The sequence below is a fragment of the Ictidomys tridecemlineatus genome, chromosome 5 (assembly GCF_052094955.1).
Source record: "Ictidomys tridecemlineatus isolate mIctTri1 chromosome 5, mIctTri1.hap1, whole genome shotgun sequence".
In the NCBI taxonomy this organism is placed as follows: domain Eukaryota; kingdom Metazoa; phylum Chordata; class Mammalia; order Rodentia; family Sciuridae; genus Ictidomys; species Ictidomys tridecemlineatus.
This window is the reverse complement of record NC_135481.1, coordinates 64,291,635-64,315,121: the sequence shown is the minus strand read 5'-3', so window position 1 is coordinate 64,315,121 and position 23,487 is coordinate 64,291,635. Positions and strand designations below refer to the sequence as shown.

Below are 23,487 nucleotides of genomic sequence, written 5' to 3'. Positions count from 1 at the left end.
GGCCAAGTGGTAAGGGAGGTGAGTGAGTGGCACCCAGAAAGCTGCAGAGATCAGAGCACTCGGGACAGTAGGGAAAGCCAGGCAGAAAAGGCTGGGCTCGCTTCCCTTTAAGGCCACTACCAGGAAACAGGTCCACTAGTTGCATCATCTTTCTATTTGCCCAGAGCTATATTTTGTTCAGAAACTCTGTCCTGAGAAGGGATTAAAGAAGGCATCCAACAAGGACTGAACAAGGAAGGGAGGCATCAGTGGAACAAGGGTGGTTTTCCGCTGCCTCCCAGAAGGATGGAGGTGCACAATGTGTCTGTTCCCTTCAACTTCTCCCTGCCGCCCAACTTTGGCAAGCGCCCCACGGACCTGGCACTGAGCATCATCCTGGTGCTCATGCTGCTTGTCATCATGCTCTCTCTGGGCTGCACCATGGAGTTCAGCAAGATCAAGGCTCACTTGTTGAAGCCTAAGGGGCTGGCCATCGCCATGGTGGCCCAGTATGGCATCATGCCCCTCACTGCTTTTGTGCTGGGGAAGGTCTTCCAGTTGAACAACATTGAGGCACTGGCAATCCTGATTTGTGGCTGCTCACCTGGAGGGAACCTGTCCAACATCTTCAGTCTGGCTGTGAAGGGGGACATGAACCTCAGGTAGGACTAGGGCTAAAGTGGGAGCATCATGGAACGGGGCCACTGTAGGAATGTCACAATCAAGGGGAAGAGCTGGGTAAAGCCAGGAAAGGGAGGGAGTGGGGGCTGTGGATGTTGGGGGGAGGGTCATGGCATTTATTGCCAAGAGCTTATGCTGGGTTCAGGGAAGGGACTGGGGACCACCTTGGTTTAAGCACCAGGCCAAAGGGGCCAGCTGGTCGAGGATTATTCTGAGACCTCTGCACTCCCAGAGGTATCTCAAGTGGGACACAAGGATTGCCTTAAAGGAGCACTGATTTCTACCAAAGAGCCTCTGTAGAACTTTACCAACCTAACTGGGTGTGGGGGGTTGTTGTCGACTCTGAAACAGAAGATCTGAAAGGAGGTGTGATGGGTTCCAAATATTGCCAGGGATTTCAAGGTGACTTGGAACCAAATAAGCACCTCAAATTCCTGTAGAGTAGACAAGAATTCCAAAGGTGTTTCCAAGTGTCTGAGCATCTGAGATATCTTCTTTTAAAGATCCATCAACCCAGAAGCTGAGCATGGGGAGACACACCTGTAATGTCAGAACTCCAGAGGCTGAGTCAGGAGGATCTCAAGTTCAAGGCCAACTTCAGACCCTGTCTCAAATAAAAACAAATAGAAGGGCTGGGGATGTAGCTCAGTAGGAGAGCACCTCTGGGTTCAATCCCCAGTACCAACACAAGAAAGAAAGAAAGGAGGGAGGGAGGGATGGAGGGAAGGAAGAGGGAAGGGAGGGAGGGAGGGAGGAAGGAAGGAAGGAAGGAAGGAAAGAATGGAATCCCTCATCTCCCTATCAGATGCATCGATGCTTCCAGGCAAAGGCACAACCAGGTATGGTAGAATGTGACTCCCCCAAGCCTGCCCAGGTTATGGCAGGCCCCACCTCAACCTCACTGGTAGGGGAAGACAAGCAGCATTTGTGGCCCAAAGCAGACTGAACAGAAGTCAGCAGGAGCCCTCTCTTAGAAGGCACAAGGGGGCTGGGAGTACCTGTCCTTCCAAACAGGTGAGACTCTAGCCTTAGGCACCTTCCAGAGGAGGCCATCTCAGACCACAAGACTGAGCTGGGTCAACAAAGCTCATCAGCAGAAGCTCTCTCTTTTATCTAAGTCTGACTCTCGAGCCAATTTCCTCTGATTCAGTCTTCAGTGGAGACATTATCCAATGCCAGACAAAATCCACCTGCTTGTGTCTGTGAGCACCCTCCCCTCAGCTGAACTTTACTAAGAAAACTAACCAAGTTGGACTGGGGTATAGCTCAGTGGTAGAGTTCTTGCCGAGTGTATACAACGCCCTGGGTTCAGTCCTCACTACTAAAAAACAAAAAAACTAACCAAGTAAAAAAAATTCCCTCCAGGTAGTACAAAGTGACGCTGCAGCAGTTGGATTTTTGATTTTTTTGTTGTTGTTGCTGTGCTGGAAATCAAACCCAGGGCTGTTCACGTGAACTACCAACTGAACTATGTCCCCTTAGTCTATGGGACAGATTTTTAAATTATTATTTATTTAATTTTAGCAGTGCTGGGGCTTTGGGTATGCTAGGCAAGTGCTCTACCACTGATCTACACCCCCAGCCCTCTTTGGGACAGATTAAATAAAAAAGCCTAAAGCAAGAGTTGGGGTTTACCAAGACCTGCACTCTGAGAAGCCCCGGGCTCTCTACCACAAGATTCAACCTTCCCTGAGGTAGTGGATAGGGAGAGAGACACTAGGAATTCAGCTTGTACAGGATCCCTTGGGAATATATTTTGATGTTCAACAACCTCACTATGAGAAAATTTCTTCCCTCCACCTAATGGAAACCTTCCTGCAGCAAAACAAGCTGATGGGTCTTTGATCTGGCCTATGAACAAAACTTGCTGCAGCATCTGTGTTCCAAGAAACCCAGACTATTATACCTTAAATACTTTAAAAAGAATGCAAAAATCAGATGTCAGGGAAAGCTGCTCAGAGGGATTGATGTGTCTGTGGAAGAAGCAAAGCAGAGGTGACAGTGTGAAGGACAATGGACAAGTTTTTAAAAATGTAAGTGACCAGATGTCCCAGCCTCATCAACCATGCTAATGAGGCCTTCCACCAATACCTGCACTTCCGTGGTTTGAGACCTCCACCACGACAAGCCTCTAGTGACTCAAGAACATGACCCATCTGCTTTCCTGCTCAGCCTCCTTGCCCAGGCACCTGAGACTGTCACTTCTCCCTAGACCCCAGGAGAGATAACACTCCTCTGGGACTGCCACCTTCTGTCATAAAGTCCCTTGTCCATAAACAAACCTCACATGCTCATTAAACCATGCCTTAGACCTCACTGGTGGAGCATGAATATTGCCATCTGCCATTACTTGCTGCCAGACTTCAAATTTCAATTTGAGTTCATCCGGGACGTATTGTTACATGTATTATAATGACAATGATATTAAGAATAAAATAAAAATCTGCACTAGACACTGGATAAGTACATGATATGCTCAATGCCTGGGTGGGGCTGCTCTAATAGCCACATATAAAGATGAGGAAACTTGAGTCTTAGATCTGGCCTATGGATAAAACATTTATTGAAAGTCTGGGTGGCTCCAGGGCCTGTGCTTTGACTCAAATATCTTCAGAGCCAGCGTATTCATAAACAAGATGGTTCATGGCCTGCCAGCCTCAAAGGCATAGGCCCCTCTGCTCAGATGTAAGCCTATGGGAGCTGAACCTACTGCTGTCACAACTTCCTGCTTTTCAAGAGAAGGTAGAATCTCCATTTTATGTGGAATCTTCAAATTTTTAAACATCAGCAACTTATTCAAATTTGTCTGAAACTAAACAATATATGTCTAAGGACCAAATGTAGCTCCAAAACCCAATTTGAGAGCACTCACTCAGCCCAACATTACTGTGTCCCACTTAGAGGTTTACACATGAGGAATCCGAAGTCTGGAAAACTGCCATAGGTTTCCCCCAAATTGTGGAAAGTTGCATATAGAACCAGTCCAGGTTTCTCTCCTGGTTATTCTGCCTCCAGCTGGGGTGAGTCTGAAGCAGCCTGCTGTCACAAGAGACTTAGGCCATCAGGTGAATTCCTCCATACAGCTTCTTCCTGGAGGTCACACAGGCAAGAGAAAACGCCCTCCAAGTTGAAGTGACATTGGTTTGTGCAGAACAGAGAAGAGAATGTCAGCAGGAACAGGTCTCTTTGGACTACCCTTGCTGTCCCTCAAGCTCAACTGCTTCCCTCATCCCACAGGGCCCACAGAGGAAACTAGAGCAAATGGCGGTGGGGCAGCAGGCTTAGGCACAAGCCAAGGATTCCCATAATGTAGAAGACTAACCAAGACAAGATGGAAGCCACTGGGGTTCCTGAAAGTTTCCCTCTTCACCATAGGACTGGTGGGTCCCCTCACATCTCCCTCAGCTTCTGCCTCTGAGCTCTCCATAGACAGGTGCTCAAAACCAGATTCTCAAACATGGTGTACAGATATCCAAAGCAGGGACTATGCAGTGCTCTGAGAGCGGAAGCAGAAAGGAAAAAGATAAACCAAGAGGCAGCCAGGCCACAGTGTTATCATTATGGAAACTAGAATCTGGAAGTTATCTCCCAACCGTGTCCCTCAAGATAAACTGAGGATCACAACAGTTACAGAAATCAGCAGGTTAGGAGATGGATGTCTCTGACTAGCCCCCAGTCACTGTGCACATGGATGAAGTACCCCAGGGTCTGGGAACATGACTCCCACATACCATGAAATAAGAGAAGAGGATGCCGTGAGATAAGGTACGGCATGTCCCAGAGCAAACTTCAAAATCTGACACACCAAGCCAAAGTAAGCATGACTTCTCTACTCTAGGAAAGCAAAGCAAACACACAAGTTGCAAGTTGTTTTTTTACAAAAATCAAAAGCCAGCACTGAAGTCACCACATGTCCCTCCCCCATCTCATTCCCTTGTTCTCCAAAGGAAACACCTGCTGGGATTTAGTGTTCTGCATTTCCTGGGATCTTTATCACATGTTAGATATCCATAAATAAAATATACTGCTGTATTTGCATGTTTTAAATTTTATATTAACTGTCATCATTTGACAACTTGTTTTGAGAAACAGGCATGTATGTGAAATAACTATTGCATTTAAATTTGCTTGAGTTGATCCATTCTGTAGTCAGACATGTCTGCTGATTTCATCCACTGCTTCGGTGGACAGTCTTGTGGATGGTCCCTTGCTCCCAGGTGAGAAGATATGTAATAAAAGCTAGACTGATGCTGGGCTGAGGACTCACAATTCTACAGCAAATGTAATTGCTTCACTTCGTACTTCATTAGGATCCCTGTTTGTTCCTATCTTTATGTTTGGAATTGTCAGACGTTTTAAGTATTGCCAACTGAGGAGTATGAAATTGATCACGGTGATTTTAAATTTGATTTCATGGGAGACCTGGCAGCTTTCCATGTATTTATTGGCCGTTTGTGTACCTCTTCTGGAAATGTTATGGGCTTTGCTTGTTTATCTATAGGATTGTTTTAGTGTATTTTTAAACTATCAAAGTCATTTATATATGGTGAAAGTCTATTCACTGTTTGAGGCTTGATGTCTTAAAAAGATTGCTTACTCTAACTTAGTCAAATTTACCATTTTTATTTTTTCTTGATCGTTTAAATTTCTGAGTTTAAGGAACTGCCTATGCTATCTGCAAAGTGACAAAGGTTCTCTAAATTTCTTTGAAAAGTTTTCAATTTTTCCTTTTCATGTGGAGATCTTCAATCAACCTAGAATTTATTTTTATGTGTGATGTGATCTGTCTTTTCACATGAATAAATTCCCAGCACCACTGAATTTTTTCCCAGTAATTATATAATGCCACCTCTCTCATTACATATCATAAGTTTGTATTTGGAATCTCTTATTGGTTAATATGGCTAGCCTTGCCTCACTACCACATTTTCCTAATTACAATCAAATTGTCTTGATATCTCAAATGTTGTCCACCTATTCTTTTTTAAAAAATTTTTTAGATGTAGATGGACACAATACATTTTTACTGTATTTTTTATGTGGTGCTGAGGATCAAACCCAGTCCCTCCCAAGTGCTTGCCTAGTATTCTACCATGGAGCTATGACCCCAGCACCTCCATACATTATTCTTGAAAATGCTAACTACTCTGAGCTTTTTACTCCCCCCACCCCTTACTGGGGATTGAATCCAGGGACATTTTACAACTGAGCCATATCCCTACCCTTTTTATTTTTTGAGACAGGGCCTCGTGGCCTTGAACTTGTGAGCCTCAGCCTCCTAAATTGCTGGGATTAGGTGTGTACCACTGCACCCAGCTGCCTTTTATGTTTTCACCTGAATTTTATAATCAGCTTTCAAGTTTACTAAAAAATTTCTTGAGTTGGGCATGGTGGCTCAATCCTGTAATCCCAGCAACTAGCGAGGCTGAGGCAGTAGGATTGAAAGTTTAAGGCCAAACCCAATAACTTAAATCCTGCCTGCCTCAAATTAAAAAGTAAACCTAGAAAAAGAACTGGGAATATAGCTCAGTGGTAGAATGGCTGAGTTCAATCCTCAGTACCAACCCCTCAAAAATAAAATTGGGTGAATTTTGATTTGCATAATCTTTACACAGAAATTTAGAATCCATTTTTATATTGAATCTTTTTTTAAATGTTTTTTTTTTAGTTGTAGATGAACACACAGTATCTTTATTTATTTTTATGTGGTGCTGAGGATTGAACCCAGTGCCTCACACATAGGAGGCAAGCACTTTACCACTGAGCTACAGCCTTAGCCCCTTATATTGAATCTTCCCCAACAACAAATATGGTGTAGCTTTTCTTTGCCTTAGGTCTTTTTCATATCTATGAAGTTTTATTTCTTCTATAAAGACCTTATATCTCAAAAAAATAGATCTTATATCTCTTTTAGATCTAAGTATTTCGTTTTTGTGAATATGATTAATGGCATTTTTTTTTGTACTTGGAGGAATTTTATTAGTAATAATATTTGTTCAGTGAGAAGGTCAGGGATAAAAAAGTCCCCCAAAGCAAGTTTTAGTTCCACACTAAACATGTAAGTGATGTCTTCTTTGGTTTCTTTCAGCTTTAACATTTGGTAGATCTAATTTGAAATGAGTTCCAGAACAGGGAAGAAGCTGAGGCAAGAGAGAGAAAAGAATGGGTGAACAGTTGAAAAGTGTAGTTGAAAAAATGGGGAGACTGAGAGAGTACTATAATGAAGCCCATCTCAAACAAAAAGCAACCAATAGGATTTTCAGAAACTCGGTTGGAGCAATGCCCACCTCAGTCATCTCCCAGGTAAATACTCCCCCAGTGTCCAGGACCTGTGGCCCATCTACTCCCACATGCCTGCCTCGCCCTAAAGGCTTTCTGAGGTCTTCAGTCTGTCACTTGGATCAACATAAAACTAACCAAGCCCTGACTTTCATAGTCATTAAACAACAAATATTCCCTGAGGCAGGAATTGTTCTAGGGGATACATCTATAAACAACAGACCAAGGCCCAGCCCTTGTGAGCTTACATAATAGAGGAGAGAGACCAGAAAATAAACAATAAGCATAGTAAACAAGTAAAATAGAAGTCAAAGAGTGCTATGGGGAAAGAACAAATAGAGTTAGGTAAAAGGGATGGGTGTGGGTGGTGGAAATTTTAAAAAGCTTGGTTAGGGGTCAGGGAGCTTCACTGAGAGTGTCTGGGCAAAGCCTTGCCAGGAGTAAGAGAGTTGGCCTTAGGATGTAGGGGGTGAAAATTTTTAGACAAAGGAAAATAAAGGTTTAATGGTCTTAAACAAGAGGTTGAAGGTCTTGTTTGAGAAGCCCAAAGAGGCCAGGGAGCCTGGAGCAGGCGAGTGAATAGAAGGTGCCATTGGGAAGTAAGTGGGGTGTGGGTGCCCACCAGGTAGGGCCTTGCTGGCCATTGTAAGCCTTTGGCCTTTAGCTGGGACCTCTTCAGCAGAATACCTGGGGCCATGACCTGGCCATGTGAGGCCGTAGCAGAATGAGGGACAGCTAGACTTCTCAGAAATAGACATAGGGGAAGGGCAGTAATAAAATGAATCTTAGCTCTAGACTATAAAGAAATAGAGGAGAAGATGAATAAGGGCAGCAATGTAAAGAGGACTAAGTGAAAACCATTAGCCTTGATGCTGTTTGTAGATACCAAAGAATAAAGAAAAGGGATACTTTTCTTCTTAGAAAAGCGATAGTTAGGGCTGGGGATGTGGCTCAAGCGGTAGCGCGCTCGCCTGGCATGCATGCGGCCCGGGTTCGATCCTCAGCACCACATACCAACAAAGATGTTGTGTCCGCTGAAAACTAAAAAAAAATAAAAATTAAAAAAAATTGATTGAAAAAAGAAAAGCAATAGTTAATATCTTAGCAGTACTTGACAATTATTACCATTTTTAGTGGATTGTTCAGTGACCACTATTGGTCAGGCTAATGTTGATTATTGTGGTGAGCCGTGTCAGGGGACCATGGTCGTCATTACAAGATGGCGCTGATAAGCGCCATGGCCTGTGATAAACAACTCCTTATTTTGGGAGAGATGGCACGTAGCTATAAAACACCCTATGAGAAAGGTCCACGTGACGGCTTTGCATTGGGGCTTGGTATGCTTTATTAGGCTGGGGGGTGTGGGTTAGAGAAGAAGAAGCTTCCAGAGACACATAAGTAAAGGCCTGAATAAACTGCTGAAAGAAGAATCCTGTGTCGTGTCCTCCTTGCTGGCGAGGGGTCGCGGCAGATTATAGTACATAAACATTCAAGTAGGCTGGCTCTTTTGTTGTTCATGTAGGATGTCAGTTTTATCTTTAAAAAGTAGCTGGGACATTACAGTGATACTCCTTTTGAGAGGGGTAACCAGCTGAACAATTCCTTCCTAGGATGGGAGTGTGGTCTGTCCTACCTCATGGCGAAAAAGCCAGCACATTTTAGAATTTTGATGAGATTAGCTTGGTGATAGGAGAGTACAGGTAATGTGAACTCCATTTGATTAATGGCATTTTTAAAAAATTACCTATTTGTTATTAGTATCTTGGGTCCCATTTTTTAATATTATGAATGTATTTAGAACCTTTGGATTCTCTTGCTAGTTACAATGGAAATTTTTCTCTATGAATAATCCTGTTATTGACAAAATATTAATAAAAGTTTTGTTTCTTCTTTTCCCATCCCTATTCTATTTGTTTTGCTGTGCCAGAGAGGGTCTATATATAGTATAATTTAAAAAGTGATAATACTGTTGCTTTTTTCCTTTTTGTGATATTAAGTCCTTATTTCACCATCAAGTTTTTTTTTTTTATTTTTTTTTTTTATTATTTTTTTTTTTATTGTTGGTCGTTCAAAACATTACACAGTTCTTAATACATCATCTTTCACAGTTTGATTCAAGTGGGTTATGAACTCCCAACTTTACCCCGTATACAGATTGCTGTCACCATCAAGTTTAATGTTTACTATAGAGTTGGGAATTTCCCTTGTTGCTACTATAATAAATTTTTTTAAAACACTGAATTTTGTTGTTAGCTCTGCATCTATGAAATTCTTTTTAACCTGAGTGATGGGGGCCTCTTCTCTTGCTCCACTAGTATAGACCTTCAAATTATAGTTTTTGATTTGCTTCTATTTCTTATAGCCTTCTAATCATTATATATATATATATATATATATATATTATATTTTTTTTGCCTCTATTCCCATGTCACCTATTCCCAAAGACCACTGTCTCACATTCCCCAACAGGTAAAGTGCACTTGTTGATCCATATTTTCTGTTGGACAAAGCTACTCTTATCCAGCTATTCCCTAGCTCTAAGCCTATAACAACTGTACCAGATTGCTACTCCATGATCCTATATGCTATAGTCAGGGTGATGGAAATCAGCTATACTCAAAATGGATTGTGCATATGGTGGATGCTCAAAGCAAGAATTCCTATTATAGATAGGGTTGGTATGACCCCTTTCTCAGTGAAGCACATAGGACAAATGTAGTTGCATTGATCTGGATTCAAACTCTACCTGTCATTATTTGAGTTGAGGCAAGTCACAATTTTTTTCTAGTCATCAGCTTCCCTAAAAGCCAAAGAGATAGTATGTTTACTGCTTAAGGAAATGAACTGTAAGCACTTAGCATAGTGCTGAGCACATAGCCAACATTCTACAAGCCTGTTAACAGATTCTTTTCATCTCTTCCACCCAGCATCGTGATGACCACCTGCTCCACCTTCGTTGCCCTGGGAATGATGCCTCTCCTCTTGTATATCTACTCCAAAGGGATCTATGATGGCAGCCTGGAGGATAAGGTGCCCTATAAGGGCATTATAATATCATTGATCATGGTTCTCATCCCCTGCACCATAGGAATCATCCTCAAATCTAAACGGCCAAAATATGTGCCTTATATTATGAAGGTAAGAATGTGGGACAACATGGGAAAGAAACACCACCACACAAAGCTACTTATGGAGTAAAGCAGTTTATTTCGGGTCACAGTTCTATAGACTCAAGTCCAAGATCAGGTAGCCCCCTGTCCTCCAGTGAGGGTGGCTTGTCATGGCATGAGTAATGTTGGAGCAAGTGCTTACATTTTGTGACAGGAAGAATGTGGGTGTGGAAAAGAGAACACACATAAACATGGACCAGGTTTCCAGTCCCCTTCAAGAGTATATTCACAATGACCTAAGGATCTCCCATAATGCCCTACTTCCTATATGTCCACAGCACTTCCCATTTGTACCATCCTAGGGACCAAGCTTTTCACGCATGGACTTTTGAGAGAGACTCATGCAAACAAGGAGTTTCCTTATAAAAAAGTAGGGTAAGGGGGTGGAACCAGGTGTAGTGGCACACACAGGTTATCCCAGTGGCTTGGGAGGCTGAGGCAAGAAGATTGCAAGTTCAAGGGCAGCCTGAGCAACTTAGCAAGACTATCTCAAAAAATTAAAAAGGGTGGGGATGCCGCTCTGTCATTAGTACCCCTGGGTTCAATCCCTGGTACACAAAAAAAGGGTGGGGAAAAAAAAAAAAGCTTGGTACTCTTATTTCATGGGATCATAAGGTACCCACGAATACTTTTAAAGTTAGAAGACCAAAAAAATAAAAAAGTATAAGGCATAACCATTATTTTAATAAATTTACATTATGCTCCTCTTACCTACTAGATGCTAGTTTATGCTGCATATTCTGAAGACAGTCTTCATAATTTGATATTTGTACAAAGTAACACAAGAGAAATAAGATTCAACAAATGGGGACTGGGGTTGTGGCTCAGACGTAGAGTGCTTGCCTAGCATGCGTGAGGCACTGGGTTTGATCCTCAACACCACATTAAAAATAAAATATATTGTGTTCACCTACAACTGAAAAATGTTAAAAAAAAAAAAAAATTCAGGGCTGGGAATGTGGCTCAGGCGGTAGCGCGCTCGTCTGGCATGTGTGCGGCCCAGGTTCAATCCTCAGCACCACATACCAACAAAGATGTTCTGTCCACCGAGAACTAAGAAATAAATATTAAAAAAAAAAATTCTCTCTCTCTCCTCTCTCTTTAAAAAAAAAAAATTCAGGCTAGGGATGTGGCTCGGCGGTAGAGCGCTCACCTAGCATGTGCGAGACCCTAGGTTCAATCCTCAGCACCACATAAAAATAAATAAAATAAGGGTATTGTTTCAAACTACAACTAAAAATTAAAATTCAACAACTGCATAAGAACAGGTACTGGAAGAATGTAAGGAGATATGATTTTTCAGAGCTGGAGTGCTCATAGGGGCATCTTGGAGGAGAGGGGCTTTAGCCAGACCATAAAGAAAAGTAGGATTTAGCTAAGATTGGGAGAACTCTGAGTTCAGAAGGCACTAAGGCCAAGTTGACTGACTTAAGAAGCCAAAGGGAGTCTGGGGAAAGGTGGTGGTGTATGTACTCCCAGCATTTCAGGAATACGATAGATGAAGAGTGAAGTGAGTAAAACCTCAGAGAATTTATAGCAGTACTATGGTCACAGATCACATGTCACTTGCCCTCAGAGGAATCTTGGAAGTAATAGCTATGGGCCCTCCACCCACTTTATAGGAGACCTGAAAAGTCCTCAAAACTATAGCCATTCATTGAAAACCTGCCATCCAGAGCTGGGTCAAAAAAGAGATTTGTAGCTGAGTTTTATTAGAGTTATTAGTCAAGTTTCTGTTTTCCAAGTATTCAAACTATTGTTAAGTCTAAAAATAAACAGATCTTTCATATTCCCCCTTTCCACTTCAAATATCAATATTCTAGTAAAAAATGCTTTTTCATTCCTAATCCCCATCCTTATCTCCCACAATGACTTTTTTTCTTGTCCTCTGTCCAGGGAGGGATGATAATCTCTCTCTTATTCAGCGTGGCCGTCACAGCCCTCTCCATCATCAACACAGGGAAGAGCATCATGTATGCCATGACACCACACCTGCTGACAGTCTCCTCCCTGATGCCTTTTATTGGCTTCCTGCTAGGCTACCTTCTCTCTGCTCTCTTCTGTCTCAAAGCACGGTAGGTATTAGAGCCCCTGGGTTCAATCCCTGGTACAACAAGAAAGGATCTGGGCAAAGAATTTTCCTAGCTGTATGTTCAAAGTCACCAAAGAGCCCTGGACTGAGAAACAAGTATCAAACAGGAGAATTACTGAATGGGTTAGAGGCCTAAGTTAAACCTAGACACCAAATGCATCTATCATCCAAACAGCAACACAAAATGGCTAAGTGCCCCTCCCTCCAGAGTCTAGATTCCACCTCTTACTGAATTCCCTAGAGAGTAATGGCCTGGGGTAACTGGGAACAAGGACACCCAATTCAACATATTATAGTGACTTTCCCTCATTTTAGCAGCCCTGGGAACAAATGCTTATGAAGGAATGTAATCATTACTAGCGCACATACCCCAACACACACACACAAAAAAAAATTATAGAATTTTAAAAATACCCAGGATCTGGGGTTGTGGCTCATCAGTAGAGCGCTCACCTAGCACATGCAAGGGCTGGGTTTCTCAGCACCACATAAATAAAAGTATTGTGTCCAACTACAACTAAAAAGTAAATATTAAAAAATAATTATCCATTTAAAAAGCTATACTAACAAATCACTATAGATGCAACACAAACCAAAAGGCCATCAATGACCAGTGACATCAATTTTCTCAAAGCAGATCACAGTAAATGGCCACATACTAAAATGTCATTACAGTAGCCTCCCTCATTTAAAAAAAAAAAATGTGATTTTGTGACTATTTTAAAACACTTGGAATTCAATAAATTTGAAAATGTGTATTCATTATATGTAAACATCCATTCTCTAATCTGTAAAATGGAAAGCAAAAGTGGAAAAATATCTTCCTGAGTTAGGGTATTTGTTTTAAAGATGCTAAGCCACAAACTTGGGAACCAGGCAAAACTCGAGGCATTTCAGACAAACTTTTCCATGACCTATTGAAAATGTAACTGACCTAGACTTGACCTAACAAGCCAGTGAATGATACCAACTCAAAACTTCCTCTCATCCCTCACCAGCAAGGTGATTTCTCCAAACTTAAATTTGGCAATCCTGCAAAAGCAGTGTGTACTTAAAAACTTAAATGAATCTTTTAGGCACCATCCTCCACAGATTGGGTCAGACACATCAATTTGATTTTTCTTAAATCAATATGCACCCTACATATCTGATTTCCATCAGATTGCAAAGGGTCCCAGTTATCTGGGAGTGGGAGAGAACAACCAAAGTCATGCCCTCATGTCCCTTATGAGTGAATACAGTTGTTTTGTCGTCTTCTCCTTCATAGGTGCAGACGCACCATCAGCATGGAGACAGGATTCCAAAACATTCAACTCTGTTCCACCATCCTCAACGTGACCTTTCCCCCTGAAGTCATTGGGCCACTTTTCTTCTTTCCTCTCCTCTACATGATTTTCCAGCTTGGTGAAGGGCTTCTCTTCATTATTGTCTTCCGGTGCTACAAAAAATTCAACCCTCCCAAGGGTGAGTATCAACCCCCATCAAGTTCTGCTCCTATATAGGAACAGAGACTTCAACACATTCCTAGCAGCAACTTTTAGGAGTCAACGTAGCTTCCATTAACTGCATGCTCTGCCTGCCTTCTAGCTGGAAAAACCGAACTGGATGTGCAACATGGGCTGCTTTATCTAAGCAGGGAGACCATTTCTCAGTATGAGAAAATAGGACAGAACTGCTTTGGACAGAGATAGTTGTAAGACATAATTTGGTGAAAGGTCTATTTCAAGAATTCAAGAAGTTTCAGTATTTTTTTGGATTGAGTTTTCAAGGTCCTGGGACCAGACCAGAACCCTTTGTACCACTGGTACCCCCATGTGGGAAAAACACATTAAAGCAATGCAGCCCTTATATCCAGAACCCATCAACTCTGGTTACACAGTAAGTGCAAGCCTGTTAAACAGTAACCATCACAATAAACTTAATACAATTTATACTTTAATCTGATTACTACTGGATAACATGGCACCTGTTCAGAGCACTACCTCCAAAAAAAATAAAATCCCAGAATCTCCTCCTGGTGTGCATTTTAATCCTAAATGCCACCCCACTCCCATGCTAGGTTCTAATTACATGTTAAGCAAACTTCTAAAACTGAACTAGAATCCTGGCCTACAAATATATCTTTAAAGCAGAAAACTCAACCTTGCTTTATAACACATCTCATTTATTTTACCCTAAACATCACTATACTTTTTTTCCAATAACTTACCCAATTCATTCTCCTGCCTCATTTCTCTCATCAAAAATTTTTCTTGCCCTGGGGCTTGGTACCTGAGGAGAGTACTCAACTTTCCCTGGTAAAATTCATATTACATACTAGCAAATGCAGATTCTCTCCCTTTGCATTTAGCTTAAGATATAACCTTTGTTTTTCAAACAGCCAAAAAGGGGGAGGGGGGCTGACCATACCACAGAACCATTTATCAGCATTGGTCCAAAACTACTGTGGAGTTGTAGAAAAACAATCTTAAGTTTGACAACTCAAGATTTTTTTGCCCAATAAGATAACCACCTTGCCAAAAAATGTATGGGAGAGCCAGGCGTGGTGGTACACGCCTGTAATCTCAGCAGCTTCAGGCTGAGGCAAGAGGATCGAGTTCAAAGCCAGAGAGCCACGACACAATTGAGACCCTGTCAAATACAAAATAGGTATGGGTATGTGGCTCAGCGGTCAAGTGCCCCAGAATTCAATTCCAAGTACAAAAAAGAAAAAAAAAAAACAACTATATGAATGAAATTAAGACTTAAAAGTTTTAGTTTAAGAAAGGACTAGGATGCCCTTAAAGGGGCAATAGTCTATATATTCAAGAAACTTCCTCACAGTATACCTTGGGAAGATGACCCCAATGGTACTTTCTCTTTGGAGCTAATAGCCTCAAGCAGCTCTTCTCAGAGTAAATAATCTGTCACAAAAAGACTTGTGTTATTGAACCCTATACCCTTAATAGTAATGAGACAAAAAGACCTGGTCAGATTTCCCTAAAGCTCTTCTTCCCTGCCCTGTTACTTCCAGAATGCAAACCATTCTTACTGACATAAACCCACCTCCCCTGTTATTTTATGTTCAAAGTTGCTAGAGGTGAAGAAATGAAATCTTGATATTCCATCACTAGTAAGTACCTACCCACCATTAGGAAGACTGAGGAAAAAGCTAATCTTTCCTCTGAGTTTGAATCATGAGAGGTCAAATTAAAAATGATTATAAACAAACTCTAGCAGTACTAAGTATTATTTTCCAAAATGAACGTTTATTATTATTGTACTCCCAACCATCCCTTAAATCCTTTCTGATTTTACAGAGAAAACAAAACTGATCTATACAGCTGCAACAAAAGAAGCAATTTCAAGAGCTCAGGAAAATGGCGTCCACAAAGGGGAAGAGTGCACCCCTTGCACAGCCTAGCCCTTCCCTTGGCAGCCTGGATTCTGGGCAGATGGCAACTGAGAAAGCCAGTGTGCTCAACTACAGAGCAGCAAAAACAAAACAAACACCAGGCTTGTCTTTCTCTAGCACTTCCAAACCACCTCATTTCTTGCAAAGAGAAGATTCACTTCAGCAGAATCAAGGTTTGGTCTGCAGGTCAAAAGAAGACTCGCCTATCCCCTGCTTGTACTGGTAAAAAAAATGACTTATTCAGTGACTATAAACTCTATGAAGGCAAAAAATAATCTGCCTTTTGCCCTAGACCTCTGAACACAGTGCCTAATTAGCATATAAAGCTCCATTTCTGGGCTAATCAATAAATGGCCTGTTTTACCCATTAATCAAATACTCAAATCTCTAAGTTTTTTGACCCAAAAGGAAATAAATGTTCAAGAACACTGCAGAATTTGTACACTACAAAAGTTCTAATATAAAAGATCATATTTCCTTTCTCTTTGATATCTTTTGGATTATATTTCGTGAGAATAGTCGTGACACCAAGCATGGAAAAGTGGACATAAAATGCAAAACAAAGCAAACTCAAAATAGCATTCACACAATGAAATGTGGATATTTGAAAGGTATCTGAAGACCACCAGTAGTGAGAAGCTGTAACAAGGTGAAGTCAAAAAACAGAGAACTTCATTAACAATCTATTCCATCAGCTCATGACACATCAGTGGAATAAAGTAACCCCCCACATTGGAGGTACACTGTGAACTACTGTCAGAATGGTTTCCCAATTGGAAGAAAAATTTGAAATACTATAATTTTTTTCTAAAGAAACTTAAGCTTTTGGGGTATTAAATGAAAACAAGCATTGAGATTAATAACCAATAGGCTGGAGCTCAGTGGTAGAGTGCTCACCTATATCTAGCTGATTACACCTCCTAGGACACACAGCTACCCAGAACAAAGAAATGAAACAAGAAGTTATGTTTGGCTTTTAAAAAAGATTAAGGCTGGACTTAAAATGTATTATCCTCAAATTAGTCTTCTAGAATTAGATCAGAAATATAAGCACAAAAAACTAAGGTAATGTCATGCCTCACATAAAGGCCGATTCTGAAACTGTTTTTAGCATTACACTCACTCTGCTTATGACTTCTCAAGTCATAAAACTTAAAATTCAAATTCCCTTTTTGGAACATAAATAACCCAGTTACCTGCCATTTTAAAATCAGATTTTTTTTTTTAAAGAGAATTTTTTTTAATATATTTTTTTTTTTTAGTTCTCGGCAGACACATCATCTTTGTATGTGGTGCCGAGGATCTAACCCAGGCCGTACGCATGCCAGGTGAGCCAGCTACCACTTGAGCCACATCCCCAGCCCTTAAAATCAGATTTTATTCCCTCAAACACTTGTAAAGATTAAAAGTAGCAAGCCTCTACTTTCTAATTCTGTGTGGGAGGGGACACATGTAATATCCAATTACATTTAACCATAATGCCTAAGTACATCTTAAGAATCCAAGCGAGGAAATGATATTATTTCAGGCTGCAATTGTATACAGAAATCAAAATTTTAGCTTCCACTCCAGTTCCCTCAAATGTTTTCCCAGACTCAGCCTACTAAAAAAATGAACATTATTTTCATCTCAATGTTCCAGAAGAGAAGGGTACCAAACTTCACACCTATTCCCCAAAGTAGATTCCTATTCCTGACTTCCAACATCTGGGGATTCCAAAGTCTGATTTTTTTCTCTGCTACTTCTAATTCCACCTTCCCAAAAGAAAAGGGCAGGAAATAACAGGAAATTCTGAAGTCCCTGAAACCACACTTCCTAGATTTTAATACTTCACCACCAGTTACTTGGATCAGTTGACAAAGTTCCTGAATTTCTTGATAGAGTGGTATTATAATCTTAAGATTCAGTGAATATATTGGTAAGCACTTACTACTGTAGTTAAGTAGATGTTTTTGTGTCCCCAAATATGTGTCTAGCCTAGCACCCAAAAACCTTAAAACTAAATCTCTGACCATACTAGAATAAAGCTCATTTCCTATACTTAGGAGTCTGAGGGTTCAGGTAAAGTGCCCAACATTTTAAAATAGAAGGGATGTTGGCCTTTAAGCAGTTTTCACTATTATTTCCCCCTACACTTGTACAGCAATGTTTCAGAACTAAATGTTCATGTTGACTGATAAGCTTTCTATCATCTCTGACCATCTCTATGCACTAAAACCTTTAAGGCAGGCATTAGATTTTATAATTTGCTCCCCAAATACATTATCCTCGTAAAACTGTTAGCATAAGAAACAAATGCAAATAGTCAAGCAACAAAGGAAAAGCATGAAGGAATACACACAAGATTAAATCACTTATTTAAATAACTAAATAATCACTTATTTAAATAGTTCATTGACTTTTTAAACTAGCCTGGAAATGTTTAAAAATACTATTTAAAAAACCCCATATTATACTACTCCAGGATTCTAAATGTATTATGTCTTAAAACATTTCACACAGAAAAGAGTGGAAAAAGTAAGTAATATATGACTTCTTCAGACAAACAAGACAAAACGTGTTTTATAATATTTTATTATCAATAACAAACAGCTGCTTTAATGTGTCTGTGTCCTGCAGCTGTTAATGGGGTGGATGGGAGGACACCCTTGACCCTAACAAGGAAAACTCAAATTAAGCCTTTATATACAAGCAAATTTAGAGCTCTTTTAAGTGTCCAAAGCTATTAATTAGTTTAATTGAGGCATTAAACTAATTCTGAATTAACATATTTGAATAACCAAGAACTAAAATGTTCAATTTTTCTAGTACAAAAAAATTAAATTTGCTTTAGTTATAAAAGAGCTCTGTCAATATACACAAACTATATATATACTTCAGACATTCACAAAAATGTGAGCAGAAGGCTTATCAAAAGACATTTAATACAATTAGTTTTCAACAACCCCTTGGTGGTCCACATCTACAAAGATATCCAGCCCAGCCCAACCCCCCTCCAAATCCCACCCCCACAGAAAAGCACATACTTACCAGAATTTTTAGCAAGTATGGTTTGGGAATTTGTGTTTTGTTTGTTTGTTTGTTTTAAAAAAAGGCCCCCAGGGCAAGTTATTTACAGTTTAATTGCCACTGTCAACTGATCTGGACCTGGACCGGGACCGGGACCTCTGGCGATCCACAGATGCTGGAGACTTAGATCTACTTGAAGAACCACGTTTCTGGCTCTTCTCAGGCACAGGAGACCTACTAACTGAACGAGACTTGCTCCTGCTCCGGCTCCTGCTTCTTGACCGGCTGTAAGACTTGCGACTACGGGAACGAGATCGGCTCCGTGACCTAGAGGAACTCCTGGTCCTTGATCGAGACCTGCTTCTTGACCTACTATGAAAAGTGCAAGAAAGGGGAAAGAAAGTGGGGAATGAGCCTTCATGACACACCCTAACAAACCCATTAAGTAAAACTTTATGACTTAAAAAATATTAAAGATACCTGTGCCTTTTGCTGCCTTCAATTAATTTGATTTTTCTCCCATTTATTTCCTTTCCAGAAAGTTTTTCAATAGCATTCTTTAAATCACCATAAGAGGCAAATTCAACCACCCTAAAATGAAGAAAAAAAATCTTAAAAACCCCCATAGCCGCATGCACTATATATAGCAACCTAGGTAAGTAGTAGTTACTCTGTTACACTTTGCTATTCCTATGTTAGGTCTTTTTTTTTTTTCCAATATTTACTTTTTAGTTGTAGTTGAAAAAAATATATTTATTCCAGGGCCTTGCATGTGCTTGGCATGCACTCTACTGCTAAGCCACAATCCCCGCCCCTAGGTCTAATTTCTGACAGACAATAGCGTAGCAAAGTTTTGGCACTGCTGATATTCTGAGCCAGAAAACTCTTTGCATGTTTCACAGCATGCCTGGCCTCTACAGTTTAGAGGTCTTTAGCACTCTCAACCAGTTGTGACAACCAAACCTGTCTCCAGAAATTCTCCCCTGGGGAGCAAAACTGCCCCAGATGGAGAACCATCCGAATAGAGCATGAACAAATTATATAAGTTCTCAAACATGTTCACAGTAAAATCTTTCAGGATATTTCAAAAGACTTTCACAAAATCTCTAGTACATACTCACCCTTCATTTAATTTAGGTCGATGTGCATCCGCAAAGGTTACTTCCCCAGCTTGTCTCATGAAATCTTTGAGATCCTTAACATAAGACAATTGTGTCAAGCAAAGAAAAGGAAAAGTGACACACAAACAACCACATGGTATAAAAACAAGACTACTGAAAGAGAAGTTGTTAGATAAAGTACAAACATGGCATATACCACACTTGTATTCTATCAGAATTCAAAAATTATGTCAGGGCACGAAATAAACAAATAGCATATTGCTTGTAAGCAAAATGCTAGAGGAAATTCAGATTTTTAACATTAAAGTAGTATTAGTCTATATTGAGCTCAGTACAAAAGGAAAAAAAACAAACAAGAAACAAAAACAAAAACAAAAAAGAAACAGTACATATTTTTAAAGTAAAGACTAAGTAGAAGTTTTATATTTAACAGAACATTTACAAGACACCAGTTATTTTGTGCCCCATATGTCATTAAAAAAGTTTACTTTACCTTTATTAATATTTCCCTAGGCTAGTCAAGCAGCAAACCATTAATCGGTCGGAGAAACCTTCATGACATATGCCCGACTGGCTCTTCGCCACCCACTTGAAGGATACTACCCAATCGATGGAAGCCTTTAATCGCACAGCCCTCCCTATTAGCAGACTACTGGCGATGCAGACATGTTCTACTCTTGTGCAGTTACCAAGGACCACTTTACTGCGATCAGGATTCCAACGACCACCTAATTTCGTATCTTTCAACTCTTTTCGACCAGGACCTCTTATTCGGAAGCGTTACAGGAAGACAGCTCTCAACTTAGGGATCAGATCACGTTATCAACGCTCTGGGATCGCTGCAACCTGGCACTTCAATAAGTGCACCGATTACGTCTAGACCGGCAAACACAGATCTAGAGGTGGCCAACTGATCACTGTAGGAGCTGACTGGCAAAGTCAACCAGGCCCAACCAAGAGTGACCAAGACAACGATTAGGATAACCCACAGGCACTCCTCGTCATAAGGCCAACGACACAGATAGGCTGGCAAATAAAGGGTTTAATATTTGGTTAAAATTGATTTTAAAAAACAAGAAAAAATATCCTCAAAACATTTACATTTGATCACATATTAAAATTTGAAATATCCCCCAGTTACTTTTAATTAAAATTTAAAATTACAAATTAAATCCATTAATTTAATTAAAGATAAAACTACTTTTAATAAAACATTAATAAAAATTAATTACCCATTAACTTTATTTTTTAAAAAAAGCCACATTAAAATAACTCAAAACTGTAATTCAACAAACCTGCCAGCTGACTCTTGAGGATAAATTCTCAACTATAAGTCGATTTTCTGTTCTTACAGGTGGAGCATTTCTGAGGAAAAAAATGAGTATTCACAACAGAAGAAATGCAATGTTAATGTGCATGACAAATGCATTTCTTGTGTTCAACTCAGGACAAGTTCAAACAATCAGACATGACAAATTATTCAAATGATTATAAAGTGTTATTCTACGATTCATTACTCATCAATCTGAAGTAGCACTTTAACACAGACTGAAAAGAAGTCCCAGAGCATTTATGGCTAATGCTTCCCCAAAGGTAAATACTGCCCCTATAGTAACTGTTCAAAGAAGCCAATCAACCACCACATACCGTCTATCATTTCGAGGTCTGCGACTACTAAAACGGTCAGAGTAGCGTCCTCTACCTCTTCCACCTCGGGATCGTGCCCTAGCATGTTCAATAGTAACCCTAAAGAAATAAATAAATAAATAAATAAAACCCTCCATTTATATATACTCAAGCTCAAAGAATATTCCAGCTGCTATTTTCCAGGGCCAATTATAAAACTAAGATTCTCACCTTTCACTGCAAAGTTCTTTCCCATCAAGTTCATATACAGCATCATCTGCATCCCTGGGATCCTCAAATTCCTAAAATTTAAGCATAAGAGAAACAGAGCTTTAAATGTGCATTCTACAACATATTTAAAGCATCAAAGATACTAAGACAGGATGGGAAGCATAATCTTAACCTAACAATACAAATAAACCTAACCAAGGGGTGACTGGGAGTGGCTTTCAGCCAGACAGCAATTAGGATGTTTTATTTCTTAAAATAAAAAAGCGTATAACATTTCCTAAAACAAGCATTCTACCTGGGTTCATTATGAGTGAAAACAGTAGTAATAAAAACCTTCACCTACTATTTAACAGATAATTCACCTAGTTCTAAATACTTACCACAAAACCAAAACCTCTTTTCAGATCAATATCTCTGATCCGTCCATAACCCTTGAAGAATCTTTCCACATCTTTCTCCCTGGCCGCTGGGTTTAGCCTCCCGATGAACACTCGACAGCCACTCATGATGTCCGGCTAGTATTTCCTGTTAATAAAAATAATTCAATCGAAATAATACCAATTAGTGGCCAAGAGATCAAACATATGACTCAAATAAGAATGTTTACCTATGGATGTTATAAACAAGATTGCCTCTAATTAGGCCAGGTCCCTCGTAGACAAAAATTAAACCTCGCCTGCCAACACGATCGGGGCCCCCCCTCCCTGATCCCAGACCGCAGCAACCGCAACGCCCACTGCCACTTCTTGAACTGCGCAGCCGCACAATCTCCCAGCTCCTGGGCCCCCTCCCATCTGCCGCAGTTAGGAAAGGCCGAGAAGTGCGGGCGGAGCCGACCCCGCCCTCCACAAGGCCAGCCCAATGGCGACCGGCCGCGCAAGCGTAGCCACCACCCAGGAGCGTCACAGCGGGGGGTGGAAGCCGGAATCTCGCGACGCCACAGCTGAGCCTGCGCAGACGGCAGCAGGCGGGTACTAGGCAGCACAAAATGGCGGCCGCACAGTAAGCGACAGGGGAGAGGCGCGTGAGCCAAATTCCCTTCTCGCTCCCCATCGTCTGGTACCGCTATGCCGGAGTCCCTGGGCCAACTCACGGGAAGGCCTAACGGTACCCAGGGAAAAGGCAGACCCTGCTAGAAGGCCTAACGGCGCCCTGACCCACTACAGGAAGGATCGGGGTAATGAAGACAAATAGTAGCAGGAGGGGCGCGCAATCCCTCAGTAAAACCGACTAGAACCATGACCGCCCTTCCACCTTCAGTACCCCTCCAACAATACCAAAAGGGAGACGTGCCCCAGCGCCCACCTCAATCAACTGCGCTCATTAGACGCCGTCCTCCGCAAAGAGAGCAGCCCCAGCCACTCGCGACCTGAGCGGCCATGAAGAAGCCTCGATCCGAGAAGCCTTGCCCTCAAAGTGAGCCACTCACCTACCGGACAGGATCTTTGGCAGCTGAGACCCAGAGAGGTCCGTAGTCTGCGACGGAGTCGTCTGCCTCCCCGCAGACCAGGACTTAACTCGTCTACGTCTCTCGACAACTGACGCACTTAGCAGCTCTGGCGTTCCACAAAATGGAAGGCGCGTCCCTGCGTCACTTCCGGGGCCGCCCCTGGGATTTGGAGAGTGCAGCCCGTTGGATCCAGGGACGGAAGTTTCCGCGGGGCAGGAAGTTTCCGCGGGGCGGGAGCTTCCTTACAGTGACCCAGAGAGCGACCCTCAATCCCGGTGGGTGGGGCTTGGGGCGGGAACTAGCCCGGGCGCGGCCGGAGCCGGGAAACGTTCGCTCCTCTGGGGATGTAGAGTTCTGTTTGTCGTCCCGAATAAAAAGATCCTGACGAATTGACAGCCCTTTTGAAAAACCTAAAGTTTTTCTTACGTATCCTTAAGGTACCTGGGTAAAAGAAA

At 41.3% G+C, this 23,487-nt stretch overlaps 2 protein-coding genes across 6 annotated transcripts; one reads left to right on the top strand and one right to left on the bottom strand.

Annotated features, from left to right (window-relative positions):
• Positions 1-151: 151 nt before the first annotated feature.
• Slc10a1 (solute carrier family 10 member 1) lies at positions 152-16,084 on the top strand. Its single transcript, XM_005322843.5, has 5 exons — positions 152-641; positions 9,867-10,077; positions 12,006-12,184; positions 13,469-13,665; positions 15,501-16,084. The coding sequence occupies exons 1-5, from the start codon at positions 286-288 to the stop codon at positions 15,602-15,604; spliced, it is 1,047 nt and encodes a 348-aa protein (XP_005322900.2). The 5' UTR covers positions 152-285; the 3' UTR covers positions 15,605-16,084.
• A 2,069-nt stretch (positions 16,085-18,153) lies between these two features.
• Positions 18,154-23,174, bottom strand: Srsf5 (serine and arginine rich splicing factor 5). Of its 5 annotated transcripts, none has more exons than XM_005322838.5 (8): positions 23,016-23,174; positions 21,963-22,107; positions 21,583-21,653; positions 21,373-21,471; positions 21,021-21,090; positions 19,726-19,799; positions 19,085-19,195; positions 18,154-18,976 (listed from the first exon to the last, which is right to left on the bottom strand). In XM_005322838.5, the coding sequence occupies exons 2-8, from the start codon at positions 22,086-22,088 to the stop codon at positions 18,715-18,717; spliced, it is 813 nt and encodes a 270-aa protein (XP_005322895.1). In that variant the 5' UTR covers positions 22,089-22,107; positions 23,016-23,174; the 3' UTR covers positions 18,154-18,714. The 5 variants fall into 5 exon arrangements, with proteins under 5 accessions (XP_005322895.1, XP_013212968.1, XP_005322897.1 ...); XM_013357514.4 differs by having other exon boundaries at positions 23,012-23,170; XM_005322840.5 differs by having other exon boundaries at positions 18,154-18,973; positions 23,012-23,170.
• Between the last annotated feature and the right edge of the window lie 313 nt (positions 23,175-23,487).